We start from the raw sequence: 17,190 nt of genomic DNA on the forward strand, positions 1-17,190 counted from the left end.
AGTGCTCGATGAAAGGAGGATCCAGCCTGTGCCGTAGAATCCCCTACCGCCCACCTAGAACCCTGAAACACCCACTACTGGATGGTAGGGACCAGGTTGACAATCCTTGCTCTACATAAAAAGATAAAAAAGGTAAAGGACCCCTGGACGGTTAAGTCCAGTCAAAGGTGACTATGGGGTTGTGGCGCTCATCTGGCTTTCAGGCCGAGGGAGCCAGCGTTTGTCCACAGACAGCTTTCCGGGTCATGTGGCCAGCAGGACTAAACCGCTTCTGGCGCAGCAGAACAGCATGACAGAAGCCAGAGCACACGGAAACACGGTTTACCTTCCTGCTACGCTACCTATTTATCTACTTGCACTTCGTGCTTTCAAACTACTAGGTTGGTAGGAGCTGGGACAGAGTAACAGGAGCTCACTCCATCGCAGGGATTGAAACCACCAATCTTCTGATCGGCAAAGCCAAGAGGCTCAGTGGTTTAGACCACAGCGCCACCCACGCTACGTAAGTAGGGTAACTGGCCAAGGGACAAATAATATATGATGTTAAATGCATCTTTGGACTTAATGAAGGGGGCCCTGATCATTGCAAGGTGGGTGTGATAATTACTGGGATCACAGCAGCCATGGAGGTGGAATTTTCCTTCCCTTCCCTGCTGCAGTATTAAAGGAAAACCTTCCTCTGAAGCTGGAATTCGATACCTCACCCAGGCCAGTGGGAAAGTACTTCCCAATGCGAACATCGTATTCAGGAAAGTGCAACAGAGCTTGCATATAAACGCAGACTTGCCATGGACAAATTCAATGACATTTGCAATCCATTCTAACAAATACTGTAATAGGTTAAGATCTGGTGAAGTACAATAACAACCTTGTAAAGTATAGTTTGTATTTCCCCCCTCCCCCCTTTATTTCCCCTTCTACACGGGTTCTGTTTCTCTTTTTCTTTTTCTCTCTTTTATTTACATCTCACCATGTTTAGTGCACATATAACCACTGAGCCGTGGGCTTGACGATCGAAAGGTCGGCGGTTCGAATCCCCGCGACGGGGTGAACTCCCGTTGCTCTGTCCCAGCTCCTGCCCACCTAGCAGTTCGAAAGCACGTCAAGGTGCAAGTAGATAAATAGGTACCGCTCCGGCCGGAAGGTAAATGGCGTTTCTGTGCGCTGCTCTGGTGTTGGTGTCCTGTTGCGCCAGAAGCGGCTTAGTCATGCTGGCCATATGACCCAGAAAAACTGTCTGCAGACAAACGTCAGCTCCCTCGGCCAGTAAAGCGAGATGAGCACCACAACCCCAGGGTTGCTCGCAACTGGACTTAACTGTCAGGGGGTCCTTTACCTTTTAATTATGTACCTTTTGAACTTTCAATAAAGATATTTTAAAAAGGAAAGGGTTAAGCGTCCCTACACTTCCTGTGTCCATCTGATATTATTTGAAAACCTCCATCTAAATCGACATTTAGTGACATGGCTAGTTTGTCCCTCAGATTCTAGACTTTTAAGTTAAGTGCTTTATAATTCCACTCAGAACCATGGATATTGTTCATTCAGGCAAAATGTGAGCGAGTGTGTCTGTCTGCGAGCCTCTCCCTTTATCGGAGGAAGTGTGTTGGACTTGTCTTGGACAGCTCTTTTCTTGTGGCTAGACAGGAATAAAATGTAAGTGTTTCAAAAAGGGTGGGGCAAGTTTCTCAAGAAACGATTATCCCAGCATTTACTTTACTCACTGCCTACAATCTGTGACTCATTCTAAAAAATTAATGAAATCAAAAGGGGGGAGAGAGCTAGAAGAAAAAGAAGCCATATCCTAAAAAAGCATTTCCTCTAGACATTTCAATGAGGTGGATTAGCAGTAGCTTAAAAATAAAAAGGAAAACATTTGTGTTATCTGTGATAAGCGGAAAGCCTCTGTGTAAATATAAATGACGTATCCCCACTACAGATCAAAACTTGGAATTCTTTGAGATTGGGGGGGGGGGGTGTACTTTGGTTGAGATATCACAAATCAGTAGTTGGCAATAGGAAGGTTGTGGGTTTAAAAGAAGAAGAAAAGCTTATAGGATTTTACTTAAAAGAGAAAAAATACAGAATAAATGGGGAAGGGGAAATGACCCGTCAGTTGTATGCCAATGGTGTCTTCCAGAGTACTGGAAGAAGCAAAGATCACCAGTGTCAAAGCAATGGTTCTTCAACATCCACTTTGTTGGACTTTTCATGTTGTGCGGATGCCTGATGATTGTCTTCCAAAGAAACTACTCTATTCCGAACTTAAAATGGAAAGTGTAATGCTGGTGGTCAACAAAAGAGGTTTAAAGACTCTCTTTTTAAAGACTCTCTTTTTAAAGACTCTCTTTTTATACTATATTTTTAAAAATATAATATAAACACCAATAACTGGGAAGCATTGGCCTGCAAGTGCTCCAATTGGAGAACAGCCTTTACCAAAGGTGTCATGGGCTTTGAAGACGCTCAAACTCAGGACGAAAGGGAGAAATGAGCTAGGAGGAAGGCACACTTGGCAAACCATCACCGTGATCAACTGCTGCCCGGAAACCTATGTGCAAATTGATGCAATATGTGAACTGAATTTAAGATTGGAAAAATGAGAGAAAGAGGTATAAATTGAATTTTATAGGACAGGGATATGGAACCTTCAGCCTGCAGGCCCAATTACTCCTCCCAAGGGCCTGAATTTGGAGTGCTATATTGCAGCGATACAACAGCATCATTATCCACAGTACATATCATTGTACACTGAGAAAATGTAGCAGTTTACAATAATCCATATATGCACGAGGAGTTTCAAGGAAGTCATTTTGGTGGGAAGCAGAATCAATGACTTTTCAACGCAGTCACTCCTGACGTGAAGTTGGAACAAATACAAAAAATGTTGTTCGTGGGATCTATCCAATGTTAAGTTATTTCCAAACACAGGTCTTTTCTATCAAGGCTTTCATATGAAAGACTACTAAAGGGATAGGACACGAAGTTATTATTGCTAGCAAAATGCCATTTTATCTGACTTGATATTAAGGCAGGCAAAAGAGAAGGGGAAAATCTGAGAGCTGCATGTTTGTGTAAAGAGTCATATGGTTACTTGGTTTCCTTGATAATCCAGCAGTGATGCAGTCAGCAGGTGGAGCTAGGATTTAGAACATCCTGTTTGAACACGCCCGTTCAAACGTCATGGATGTGATTTCCAGCTATTGACCACATGCACTTGGAAAATTAATAGTATCTGTCTTTCAACAATCTGGAACTTAGTTTCTTTTGCTGCCGATTGCAAAATACATGCCTGGAACAACAGGCCTGAATTGCAGCGAGCACCTTTCCAGAGGATTTCTTAGCAGTTTAGGGGTGCAGGGAAACAGCCCTTTCACCTGCTGTTCAAAGTTCAATTCCACAGTCCTTCAAAACAAGTCATAAGATCATGTCTCCACCACTTGCCTATGCAATCAAACAAAGAACAGTACATATTGCACTTTAGAGAACCTATTTGCATTTCAAGTAATGATAACCTAAAGTAAATTAAGCTAAAAATATTGTAGAGAAAGTTTTATTTTGAATACTTGTAGAAGAGATTGGTGGGAAATGCTATGATTAAACGGCATAATGTTAGAGTGAGAAGATGAAGTGCTCTATCTGCTCTGATTGATGAAATTATTATTATTCATCATCATCATCATCATCATCATCATCATCATCCCACCCATCTGGGTAGGTTGCCCCAGCCACTCTGGGCGGCTTCCAACACAACAAAGTAGCAAATTAAATGTAGCCGTGCAAATTAAATGTAAATCTAGATCTGATGCAACGATGCTGAACAATTAAATTCAACTCATTTATGAAACAAAATTAAACGGTAGTATTCCAAGGGGTCATTTTTTCACAAAGCATTCCAGTGGCTTTGCATTTGTTCTAGAATGCAGATTGAGAACTGATCAAATGGGGAAAAGGAAGAGAGGAAGCCTCACTGTTTGTGGGGTGGGGCTTTCTGCTCAGTATTAATAAATCCCAATTGCAGCCGTGTCCCTTGGTCTCATAGAAGTCATTGAAACATTTAACTTAATTGGATCAGAAGGCACAGGGCATCCAGCCTAATAAACCTCATGGAAAGTTTGCACTGTTTTGAATGAGAGCTGGCATAGAACAGTTAAATGAAGCAGTAGTTAAATGAAGTTACTACTTCTCTCTCTCTCTCTCTCTCTCTCTCTCTCTCTCTCACACACACACACACACACACACACACACACACATCTGCAATATACAATAATACGGGTCTGGTTTGAAGCTCTGTTGTAAAGAGTACTAATATAATACACCTGAAGCATTTTGAATACTATACAAATGCAAAATATTTTAATTAGATTTTGAAAATCCTATCGCAACAGATGTTTTATTCTGAGATGTTTTGACTCAGCCCTAGGCAAAGGTAAAGGAACCCCTGACCATTAGGCCCAGTCGTGACCGACTCTGGGGTTGCGGCGCTCATCTCGCTCTATAGGCCGAGGGAGCCAGCATTTGTCCGCAGACAGCTTCCGGGTCATGTGGCCAGCATGACAAAGCCACTTCTGGAGAACCAGAGCAGCGCATTGAAATGCCATTTACCTTCCCTCTGTAGCGGTACCTATTTATCTACTTGCACTTTGATGTGCTTTCGAACTGCTAGGTGGGCAGGAGCTGGGACCGAGCACGGGAGCTCACCCCTTCGCAGGGATTCGAACTGCCGACCTTCTTATCGGCAAGCCCTAGGCTCTGTGGTTTAACCCACAGCGCCACCCGCGTCCCGACCATAGCTGTCAAGTTCTCCCTTTTTTAAAGGGAAATTCCCTTATGCTGAATAGGCTTCCTCGCGAGAAAAGGGACAACTTGACAGCTATGGTCCCTACTCAGCCCTACTCCAGTGTAAATATAAAACAACGCTTGCCTTTGGGTCCTGAAAACGATCTCTGAAGAAGACACACACTCCTCTTTATTAAGCACCAGAACGCAGTTCTTTTGAGGCACTCCTCGTGGACTGAGTGAATTATTTACTTATGTACGTATACCCTAAGCTGCAATGTATAAGCAAAACTGTTCTCTACATTTTGGTATGTGGAAGTTACCTCACACCCAGCATGTGATTAAAAGGATGTGTGTGGAGGGAGCGTGTGTGTTTGGTCATTTCATGCACCCCCTCCCCGCACTAAAGCTATGCCAAAGGACGGGTGTTGTTTTTACAATCATTTCTGAGAATGCTTATTCAACTCAGTCAGAGTGGTGATGGTCGAACTATTACAGAACATGAAAAGAAAACAGTGAAACACATGTTAAACTTTTACCAAGTGTTCCTTATGATCGCAGCAAAATATAAATGTTTTTGCTTTTAATTCTGCATGCAGGAGAAACCCCAGACACTTTAAAGTTGTGTCTATTTTCCCCTATTCCGGTTGCCCTCCTACTTAGAATTTACAAGTCAGAACCTGGAGATTTGCTCTGCCCCCCCCCCAAAAAGATATTTGCTCTATTCCTTAATTTTTTAAAAAGATGGCAAAGATGCAGGAAGAGTGCTCAGACTGAGGAAGGAGAAAGGGGGCAGGCCTCTATGAAAACTGCAAGCCCCACTCCTGTCTGCACCCTACTTCTCGTTTTTGACAAATTACGACTCCCCTGTAGCCTTCTAAAAAGAACTAGGTATGGGGAAGAAATTTGATTCAGTTTGCATTTAAAGACAAACCAACCTGATTCGCACTTGACTGAAACAATACACAAACCAAAAGAGAACCAACTTTCAAAATTCATACCTCTTCATATTTTGAAGTGCATTTCTCCAGCAAAGGAATATGTACAAAAACATGTAAAAATGCATGAATTAGGGGATGTAACTGTTATAAGGTGTACATCTGAACCCACATACGTTTCCACTAACTTTATACACCCAATGGAGAGGAAAATATGGTTTTTCAATGCAGCCATCTTTCCCACCTCTTGATATTCTCTTTTTCCCTCTCTTGCATAGGGTTTAATCCAGTGTCCCATAGCCCCATAGCCCGGACATCATTTCATGAGTCAGTGGCAGGGAAAGTAGACCAGACTCTACATTCCCAGCCTAAGCTGGTCTAATGGCTAGTCCAGATTTCCTCTCTCCCTTTTTGCAGAACACCTCTAAGTCAGTAACAGTTGCAGGAAAAGATATGGAAAAATGAATGCACCATGTTAGGAGGCTACTCATCTTCAAAAAAGCACAAGGTCACATAAGTACGTTAGGGAAGAAGGGCAAAGCCGAATCCCTTCTTTCTGAAAACTGCCCAACACACATGGGGCAGATTTGCCGGCGCCCGCCCCCATTACAGCATGAAGGAGATGGATGGTGTCACATGAGTTAGCAATTAAGTCTTCGTTCGTCCACATTTCACCTCAGAGGAGGCTTAAGCTGAGGGAACATCAGTCCTAACATCTGCAATATGGAAGAAGATAATGTTTTATTTTAAAATGTATGCCCTAATTTTTATGTAAGACGATTGACGATTTAACTCCATAAAATAAACATATTCTGTAACAGACATGTGGCTGCAGAAAAAAACTACACAGCAGACCAAAGCGGAATAATGTAAGAATCATCACTAATGAAAAGCATTTCTATGTTTTTTTTAAAAAAGTGGTTTTGTCAGCTTCCGTAAACTTCCCACCAATATCATCTATTTATTAGGACTCTGAACTGAGAATTCCATACAAATGCTCATAGAATCTTAGAATTGTAGAGTTGGAAGGGACCCCAAGGGTTATCTAGTCCAACCCCATGCAATGCAGGAATCTCAGCGAAAGCATCCATGGCAGATAACCATCCAAACTCTGTTTAAAAACCTCCAAGGAAGGAGAGTCCACCAATTTTTGAGTCCATTCCACTGTCCCAAGAGCTCTTACAATCTAGAAAGTTCTCTTGGACGTTCTCTTATTTGAAATACTATTGAATAGTGGCCCTTGTCTTTTCCCCCCTGTTTGATTAACCTTTGGGTTGAGAATTTTTTTTAAATTAAAATTAAATAATGCGCAGAAATGTGTTTCCCATCATAGGCATGTCGACTAGGTAGTTGGAACATATGAGAAGTGACCATTTCCCATAAATATACCCCTGATCTTCATCTTAGAATCTTCATATTTTGTAAAATAGTTGATTTTTCTGTTGCACACTACAGCCACACAACACATAGCATGGGAGTAGCAAGCACATTTTAAATATCAGTATGCAATGGTGATATGCCTGCCTGCTTGCTTGTTTGTTTCCTAATAAAACTTTCTCCCTGCCTGTATTACGCTTTGCCAAATGACAATTCCAAAACAGTCCTCAGGATTTTGCAAAGATTAGAGTGGCTGGATGCAGAAGCAAACAGGTACAGTACAGTTCCACTAACCCCCTCTACTGGCCCTGACTCTCTGCCTTTACCAGTAGCCTGACAGAGATATTAAACTGGGGGAGCTTAACAGCATGCAGACCATGTGTTGAAGAAAATACCACCAGCTTAATAGTTGTGTATCAGGAGGCTGCTTAAAGGCACTGAGGCAATGCCAGTAAAAAAAGCATGGCAGCTCTAAATAGGTACACTTGGTTATTTTAATTATACACACCCTGTTAGAAACAGGAAAAGGTACCTGTTCATTAAAACCCTTCCCCTTAGCTTCATTAGCACACCAGGGAAGCAAATGTTGAGTTTAGATTACCTTTTTAAAAGTGAAGAGTAAACCCAGTCTGAATCCAATCGAATTTTTGAATGCAGAGCTCCACAGACATTATATAAGATGGCAGCTATGATATTGACGTCATGCTTCCTGTTGTTTATTTTCAGTATGTGAACATCTTTTGGAAGGACTTGGTATAGGATGACACAGTGTATGACACACACACAAGGCTCAACGCAACCCCTTCCACTGCATACCATAAGCCCCCTGTGGGTCACTTCTTGCCTCGGATTGCACAAGCAATGATTTGTTAAGGTCTTTGCCGGCAGAATGCATGGCTGGAGGGCTGCATTTAGTTTGGTGGCTCACACAGTGTGCAGGATTCGTATTCACCTGCTTCTTAAACTTACTGGAAGGGATTCTTCTTTGGAACGAGCAGGGAGAAGCATGGACTTCCACACATTCCCACTAGAGCTAAAATTTAAAATGCGATGAAGTAATATGCACAGACCATTAGAGTACATGGCCGCATCACACTTTATTATATTAAAGATATGGTAATAGCATGTGAGCATTCACAATTCCTTATCACACCTCTAGGTGGCTGGGGAAACCCAGTTAGATGGGCGGGGTATAAATAATATATTTTTATCATCATCAATCATCATCATCATATTATTATTATTATTATTATTATTATTATTATTATTATTATTATTGGTAAAAGGTAAAGGTAAAGGATGTCTGGATGGTTCAGTCCAGTCAAAGGTGACTATGGGGTTGTGGCGCTCATCTTGCTTTCTGGCCGAGGGAGCCGACGTTTGTCCACGGACAGCTTTCTGGATGATGTGGCCAGTATGACTAAAACTGCTTCTGGCACAATGGGACACAGTGACAGAAACCAATGGCACAATGGAACAGTGTGACGGAAGCCAGAGCGCACGGAAACACTGTTTACCTTCCCACTGCGCTACCTATTTATCTACTTACACTGTTGTGCTTTCAAACTTCTAGGTTGGCAAGAGCTAGGACAGAGCAATGGAAGCTCACTCCATCGCTGGGATTCAAACCACCAACCTTCTGATCAGCAAAGCAAAGAGGCTCAGTGGTTTAGACCACAGCGCCACCCCCGCTACGTAAGTAGGGTAACTGGCCAAGGGACAAACAATGGAACAGCGTGACAGGAACCAAAGTGCACAGAAACCCTGCTTACCTTCCCACCGCAGTGGTACCTATTTATCTACTTGAACTGATGTGCTTTCAAATTCCTGGGTTGTCAGGAGCTGGGACAGAGCAACGGGAGCTCACCCTGTCGCAGGGATTTGAACTGACAACCTTCTGATCGGCAAGCCCAAGAGGCTCCCTGGTTCTAAAAATCGGGAAAGAAATGGTCGTATGGAAGAGGTGGATGAATTTGGGTATATTAACGTTAGACCAGTTGATAAATGAAGAGGATGGATTTTATAAGTATTCCATCTTAAGAAACAAATACAGATTACCTACAAATGCTCAATGACAATATCTCCAGATAAAACACTTATTAACCACCATCTACAGACCAGCAGCTTTTACAGCCTCAGAGACTCCATAGATATTGAAGCAGTTGATTAATTCTTACGCAACAAAAAAAAAACCCCGGACATCACAATATATCAGGGGTGTCAAACTCAAATTCATCGGGGGCCGCATCAGCAGTTTGGTCACCCTCAAAGGGCCGGTTGTATCTGTAGGACTATGTGTCCACTCTTTATTATCATAAATTATTGTCACTGCATTCAATTATTACTGTTTTTTGTAATAATGTAAGTAATAACTAGCTCTGAAAGCAGAAACATAGTCAGAATAATGGCAAGTAGATATTCAAATGTACAATTATTGTACAATTTATTGAAAAATGATTTTTGGTAACTGCATTGGGTGGTGGAGGCTCGCTAGGGTTTCATGCAGGAGCTTTGCAGAGCTACTGGTACCTGGAGATGCTGGGGTCCTTCTGCATGCAGGACAAATGTTCTGCCAGTGAGCCACCACCCTTCACCAAAGGGACTGGCTGAGGTTGACTCACTGAAGCTGCTCTCCTGGTTCCAGGGTTTAAGGGCCAGAAGTATAAAGCAGCATCCTATGTTTCTGAGGAGAGGGAGAGGGAGAGGGAGAGGAGGGGAGGAAGGAAGGAAGGAAGGAAGGAAGGAAGGAAGGAAGGAAGGAAGGAAGGAAGAAAAGAGGGAGTGGGAGGGAGAGAGGAAGGAAGGAAGGAAGGAAAGAGGGGAGAGAAAGAAGAGTGGGAAATAAGGAAGAGAATAAAGAAGGAAAGAAAAAGAAAGAGGGAGAGAAGACGGAAAGGGAGAAAGAAGGAAAAGAGGTTATTCTAGAATAGAAAATAAGAAAGTTAGGATTAAAAGTGAATATTTAGAGGTAGAATTTGCTAAATTAGAAGTGTGTTTGAGAAATCACAGGGACGGGAACCCGAGGAGGTCCCAATATGCACTGTGATAAAGAGAAGTTATATAGTTTTTCTATTTTTTTCTATTTTGTGGTTTTTTTTCTGTTTTTCCTGATTTCTGTATTCATATCCCCCCCATCCCTTCTAACTTTTTGTAAACCCTTTTTCTATTTTTTCTATTGTGAAAATCAATAAATATCTATTTAAAAAAAAAAGAAGGAAGTAGAGGGAAAGAAAGAATAAGAATGAGGGAGAGGAAGGAAGTTGGGAAGGACGGAAGGAAGGAAGGAAGGAAGGAAGGAAGGAAGGAAGGAAGGAAGGAAGGAAGGAAGGAAGGAAGGAAGGAAGAAAAGAGGGAGCAGGAGGGAGAGAGGAAGGAAAGAGGTGAGAGAAAGAAGAGTAGGAAAGAAGGAATAAAGAAGGAAAGAAAAAGAAAGAGGGAGAGAAGACAGAGATAAAGAAGGAAGGAAGGAGAGGGAAAGAAAGAATAAGAACGAGAGAGAGGAAGAAAGAAAGGGAAGGGGGGGGTCGCCGCCTTGATTCAGTGCCAGAAAAGAGCGCGATGGGACCCAGGGGCAAAAAGCATTTCCCCGGCCCCAGCTGTTTGTCAGCACTTTGTTGGCGCAGCGCTTCAGCAGCAAGGTCCCACTGCTGGGTCCCGCTGGCTGGGGCGCTCGGCGGGCCACATGACGAGGTCTGGCGGGCCGGATTTGGCCCCCGGGCCTTGTGTTTGACACCCGTGCAATATATAAATCTTTGTTATTAGCAACCAATTTGATATACAGGGATTGAGGGAAGATTGGAATAAAGAACTAATTAGAGATCTCAGTTTCAGCCACACAGTGGGAAACTGTGTTAACTGCTATAACAAGGGTGTCTCTGGATTTTAAAATGAGGCAGAAAAATATATATATTTAGAATACACTGGCGCCCATTATGTTCAATTTAAAAAGGGCTATCTAAGGTATCTAATTGTTGGAGATGCAATAGTAATAATGCTTCTCTAAAACATATGTTTTTTCATTGTCCTCTATTGAAAGACTATCAACAGAACTGTGTCGAACAATCTCACATTTACAGAGCGAAATATCCTCTTGAATTATATACCCAGCACATGGAACCTTACAAACGGACAACATGGACAACACGAGGGGGCTCTCCGTGCCCTCACCACAGCAAAAAGACTGATACTGATGAATTGGGAAAATAAAAACGCGGCTCCCTTCTATGATTGGCTTGTAGGCTGACACAAACTCGCAACATACGAACAACTTACATATAAACACAGACTTGCCATGGACAAATTCAATGATATTTGGAATCCATTCTTACAAATACTGTAATAGGTTAAGATCTGGTGAAGTACAATAACAACCTTGTAAAATAGAGAGTTTGGTGTGCCTCCCCCTGGTTTCCCCTTCAGCACAGGTTCTAGGTCTCTTCCCCCGCCCTCCTCTTTTTTGTTTGCATCTCGCCATGTTTGGTGCACATATGGTTATGTACTTTTTGAACTTTCAATAAAGATATATTAATTTTTAAAAAAGGAAAGAAGAGAACGAATTTGGGGTGTTGTCTCTCACCTGCCCCAGGGGTTAGATTCCAGTGACTTTAACAGGGGCTACAGTAACCCCCATTCAGTGGTATTCCTCCACACTCTCCCCAAAACAATATGACTATATGCTTCAACATGCATTTCACGTTTTAAAGTTTCTCTTTTTGTTTTATTTGACATAATGATCTGCTACTGCTAAACAGTGCAAGTGCCTGCCAGATACATCTCTTCTCTCAGGACAGTTTGTTCGCTTAACTAAAATATTCTAAATGTGTTGACTAATAAGTCTAAATTTATTTATTTTTCATAGTCATTTTTCTTAATGGGAGTGTTTTCCAGATGGTACTGTCTAGTCTTCTGGGATGGTTTCCAATAGATGTGGAAAATTTGCTGTCATGGGTTGTCATAGTTGGTTTTGTCTAACAGGCTGCCTAAGTAGTTCATCCCAATAGATTCTCACCAATATATATATATAAGCATTTGGAGAATCACTGCAAGCAGAAACAGCCATTGGGAGGGTAAGCATAACATCTCTTTTCTGTTATAGAACTTTGTTCAAAGGGTTCATACCCAAGTTTAAGGACACCCAGGAACAGAATGTTGAGAATGTAATGGATAAATATAGACTACAATGTAAGGGTGATATCCAACCAAGTCATAAACAGAGTAGACCCATTGAAATCAATGGACTTTCAGTGTGTCTACTCTGAGTAGGATTTAGTTGGATATGCCTCTTGATTATTTAAAGCTTTGTTTGGGATTGACAGATCTTTCTATGTGGAAAGATTATGCATACATTTAAAAAAATTATAATTATATGTATATATACAGGGTAGAAATTAAATATAAATAATTAACATGTGTGGTATTTCTAAAAAACCCATAGGACATTTAAAAATTGCATGTTACAAATTTCATTGTATAATATAGTAAACTATATACTATACATGAGTTGTGAAATATAATAAATTTGTGTAACAAAGGAATGAAGTTGATAATTGGTTAAATATATTTTAGAAGTAACCCAAAGTTATTGAATGTGCTCATTTTTTTTGCATGTCCATTTTATCTCTAGAAACTGTTTAAAATATCCCATGAGTTTTAGATATTATTCATTTTACAGAACTGAGTGTGGTTGAACAAATGTACATAAACTACTAAACATCTTCAATCATAATATGACTTTTTAAACCTCTTTGGATTTTTTAAATAGTCGTATATAAATATTTTTATAAATAAATCTACATAGAATTTATCTAGCACTTTTCTTTGGCAAAGTATGTTATAGGTTCTGACTTTTTAAATCTTCTGCTACATATTCTTCATGCTCAGCTGATATGACATATATAATTTATATGCATTTTCCTAGGTAAATGTTAAAATTGCAATTCTATCCACACTTACTTGGGAGAAAGTCCCACTGAAGTCAGTGTACTTACTTCCAAGTAGACATTGTACAGGGTTGCCCTGTGAGCTTACAAATAATCACATCAAAATTATGAATAGTGTATACATCTGAATGTTGGAATGATGATGATGAAAATAATAATAAATAAACTTTTTATTTTGTTTATTTTAAGGACAGAGGTAGTCCCTGAAAATCACCATGGCATGGAATATATATAGGATCTCCCTTATTTTGCTTTCAGTGTTCTTGGCACAGCAAGTTTCTTCACAAGGTATTGTAAAATGTCAAGCAAAAGCAGTATTTTTTGAGGAGCTAATGACTCACGGCTCAACCCATAACAAATTTGAAGCAAAGTATTAAGATTTAATCGGAATAAAAGCACATTTAGGCAACCATAATGCTGGAGCTTGTGCTTATGGTTGCCATGTGAATTTTGTCAAGAAATACCACTAATGATCTTCAGGATAATTGTTTTTATTTTTAAGTATATACTGTACTACAAAAAATAATCAATAATTTTAAAATAGCACATCTTATTTCAAGTTTCTGTAATATTAATAATGTGTGCATAATACAGAAACGAAGGGTATGGTAAAGTTAAAGTTAAGAATTTTTTGAGTCCCATTAAAGAGGAAATAAATTATGACCCTTACAAGGATTTAACTTTGACTAAACTGTGTGCAGTGACCGGGTGTGTGTCAGTGTCCAGTCATTACAGTCTAAGAATCTGATCTCTTTCTTTGTATTTTTTACTGTCTTTCATCCATGCCGAAGAGGTCCTTAATGAAGGACAGAAATTAAGGGTTTTATGTTGTATCAGTGTGTGGCACACCTTAACGTCTATGCTTTGGCTACACTCTCTATAGAAACCAGATCGTGTCTTCTCAAATGCTTATACAGTGGTTTGCTTAAACTTCACAAAATAATTTATATGTTTCAATTCTTCCTCTGAAATGTTATGGTCATATGTCTGTCCAATTTGTGTTGTTTGAAAAAGTATGACCATTGTCTTCCGTATTGTGTACATGTTGTTTCTTGTTGTGTCTGGTTGCGACTCCTTGTCTTGAGTAATTTCATTCGGCTTGTCTACTAAATGTTTAGTGTTCGTTGGTCAAAGTGAAGGATGCCTTGGTGCAGAGAACAACTCAATAAGAAGTCAATTAGTCCAACACACACCCACACACACACCATTTGCCTAGAATCACACTCTTAATATGATTCTGTACTAGCCCTGTACTAGCCCAAAACCGAGGCTGTTGTGATCCTAGTGGGATTTCCTATCTGGGTTTGAACATTACATAGTTGTTCAATTTGATAGAGGAAAATGAAAACATTTTGTCTCTTATGGATCACACATGTCTTTTGCTTGGAATTGAAACTGTGAATCAGTGGTGTGCGGTCAGTGGAATACGGGGACTAAGCTAGTCCCCTAAATGCTCCTCTGCTGCCTCCTTCTCAAAGCCCTGGAAGCTTCTGGAAGCTTCTGCCTGGCTTAGGGAGGCACAATACTCTGATGAGTCCAAGAGCCCTCTCGCCACCTTCCCAAAGCCCACCCGTCTTTGGGAAGGAGGCAGGAGGGCTGCAGTATCCTGTCAGAGGCCCGGCACGTCCTTTCCAATGTCCAGGGCTTAGGAAGGGAGGCACAATGCTCACGCCTTAACTACACTTTTTTTTTGTTGCTAATGGACGAGATTGCTGTAACAGTGGACAATCCTTCCTTGGAGGAAGGGTGGTTGCCTGAAGGAATCAGAACAGTGACTCTCCAAATATGTGGAATAACTACCCAAGTCTAATGAGACAGCAGGGTCATATTAAGCAACACTGAAATGTTTTCAGGCATCGTGAATAATGAGCATGGTGGAATGGTTTTTAGCTGAAGGGCTTGCAAAGTTATTTTAAGGACTGATATAATCCAGTGAATTGTGCACGTTGTCCAAGAACCAGAACCAGCTATAATATCCTTATGGCAATAAAAGATTTTCCCCAGTAGCATACCCTATATAATATAGCTCAGGTGCGCCAACTTGAATAAAATATTGAGGGGGCCCAGGTAAATCCCGCCTTGCATAATTGGTCACTTGATGTAGCACACAGATGTCATTTGAATGGCAATGCCCATCAGATATTTTAGGGGCGGCGGCGACAAAGAGACCTCGGCCCCTAGGAGTTGGCTCCTGTGATATAGCTCAAGTGATGGGAGCAAACTTCTAACTTGTTTTCTGTTACTGAACTTTGTTCTTTGGCAGCACACAGTGAGCTGCAACCAATTTTAGTTCTACTTGGCATATGCCCATTGAAATGAATGGATATGGTTAACTTAATTTCCATTGATCTACTCATAAAACCTAGCTGAATACTTAACCCATAATTCTTCAACTGGCTATGTAAGCAATTCTCTCTCTCTTTTTTAGGTCAACCTTTTTTTTGTTTAAAGAACCCATATAACCTCACAACTCTGGATATCAAATTAGCTGCTTACTTTAGTAGGGTGTTCAAGATAAAGCAAAATGTCATTGACGTCAGCATTTAACTATGTTCAGTTCATACCAACCTGCAGAATATATTAATGCAGGTCTTAATCAAACAGATGTACAGGTGAAACTCAGAAAATTAGAATATCGTCGAAACATGCACTTATTTCAGTAATGCAACTTATTATTTTTATTTTCTGAGTTTCACCTGTAGGTGAGATCCAAAGCAGCCTGGATACAAGCCCACATGAGCACAGTGGGGTTGCCCAGTTTCTGATAGAGGGTGGAGGCCACAGCTTCCCCACTTTCTCTGGCAAAAGGAAGAACTTGGTGACTATGACAGGAGCTAGGTTGAGGCTGTATGGTTCATCATATTACAATGAATATGCATATTTAAAAAATGGTGAGGGGAAACGCACACAACAATGCTTTGCCATTTGTTCTTTTCTAACATACGATTTTGGTTTGGCAATGTTTACAGTCATATTGTGTGATTTTTAGATATATCAAGCTGTGCAGGGAGATGTGGGGAAGGGTATTCTAGGAATCATGGCTGCCAGTGTGATAGTAGCTGCCTTCTCTACATGGAGTGCTGCCCAGATTACAAGACAATCTGTGTTAGAGGTAAGTCCTCGACTGCAGTCATTTTTTTAAAAAAGCTCCGGTATGAATAAGCATGGGTATGTTCCCTTAAGGCAGTGGTTTTCAAACTCTGTTTCTTTGGGAGAGCTTAGTGGGGATTTTCCCAACAAGAAGATGGTAGATGAGCTGTGCTGCAAGTAGAGATGTTAATTTCAGTTTCCCCCAGTTTTCTCATTTTTCTGGTATTAAGTTCTGTTTTCCCTATTAGTTTGTCTTGCGTGTGCATGTATAGCAACATGAAAATTCATCAGCATTCTCCTAGTACTCTTTTGAATGCAATTTTGCCTAATAAAATGCAGCTTTTTGTGTTATTTTTTTACTAATGCATTTTTATGCACATTAACTAGTGTACATATTACTTGGGTGAAGAACTGCCTTGCAAAATTCAGAGCAGTGCAAGCCTTTGGATTTGCGCATTGTTTCAAGGCTTGTGAATTAGGTAGGTTCGCCTTTAAATGGGAACGGGAAAAATTCTCCCTGCCTGCAAGGCAGCAGGTCTGACCAGATCCCCTCCTGTCATATGCAGTAACAAAGGAGTGATGGGTGCATGTCAAGATGGGGAGTCCTATCAGTTTGTGTATGGTCAACATATAAGCCCAACACCCCTGGCCAGCATTCAGCAGTGTTATGCAGTGTACATGAATTCCCCAGCAAGAATGCTGTGGGACTCCTTACCAGAAGAACAAGCTGATTTTGAAATGGGAAAAAGTTCCATAATGGCCAAAAGCTGTGACAGCTCCAGGTTTGAGGGGGTTACACATAGATAGGCCTCCTCAGGAATATCCACTGGTGTTGGCAGTGGCTGTGGCAGAGTTCCAAGGGTGGCTAGGACCTGCAGTAAATGCTTGCTTGCAGATCTAGCCACTTGACACAAGAGGAGGCCCTGAGCAGACCTCATGGCTACTGGACCCCACAGGATCCCTCTAGGATGCTAGGTGGAAGTTTGAATAACCACTGCCTTAAGATCCTTCTCTTTGGTACATGTTACTTGTTGTCTTGTGTTTTGGATGTTCCTTTTTGTGTCATA

At 41.0% G+C, this 17,190-nt stretch overlaps 1 protein-coding gene across 1 annotated transcript in view; it reads left to right on the top strand.

The window, feature by feature from the left end:
- Positions 1-12,128: 12,128 nt before the first annotated feature.
- The window catches only part of PRG4 (proteoglycan 4), a 42,250-nt gene continuing 37,188 nt past the window's right edge, over positions 12,129-17,190 (top strand). Inside the window, exons 1-3 of the mRNA XM_035123562.2 lie at positions 12,129-12,160; positions 13,223-13,321; positions 16,023-16,145. Of these exons, the coding sequence (XP_034979453.2) occupies positions 13,249-13,321; positions 16,023-16,145 (196 nt within the window). The 5' untranslated portion in view covers positions 12,129-12,160; positions 13,223-13,248. The remainder of the gene's footprint in view (positions 12,161-13,222; positions 13,322-16,022; positions 16,146-17,190) is intronic.

Source organism: Zootoca vivipara, chromosome 7 (assembly GCF_963506605.1).
Source record: "Zootoca vivipara chromosome 7, rZooViv1.1, whole genome shotgun sequence".
NCBI lineage: Eukaryota > Metazoa > Chordata > Lepidosauria > Squamata > Lacertidae > Zootoca > Zootoca vivipara.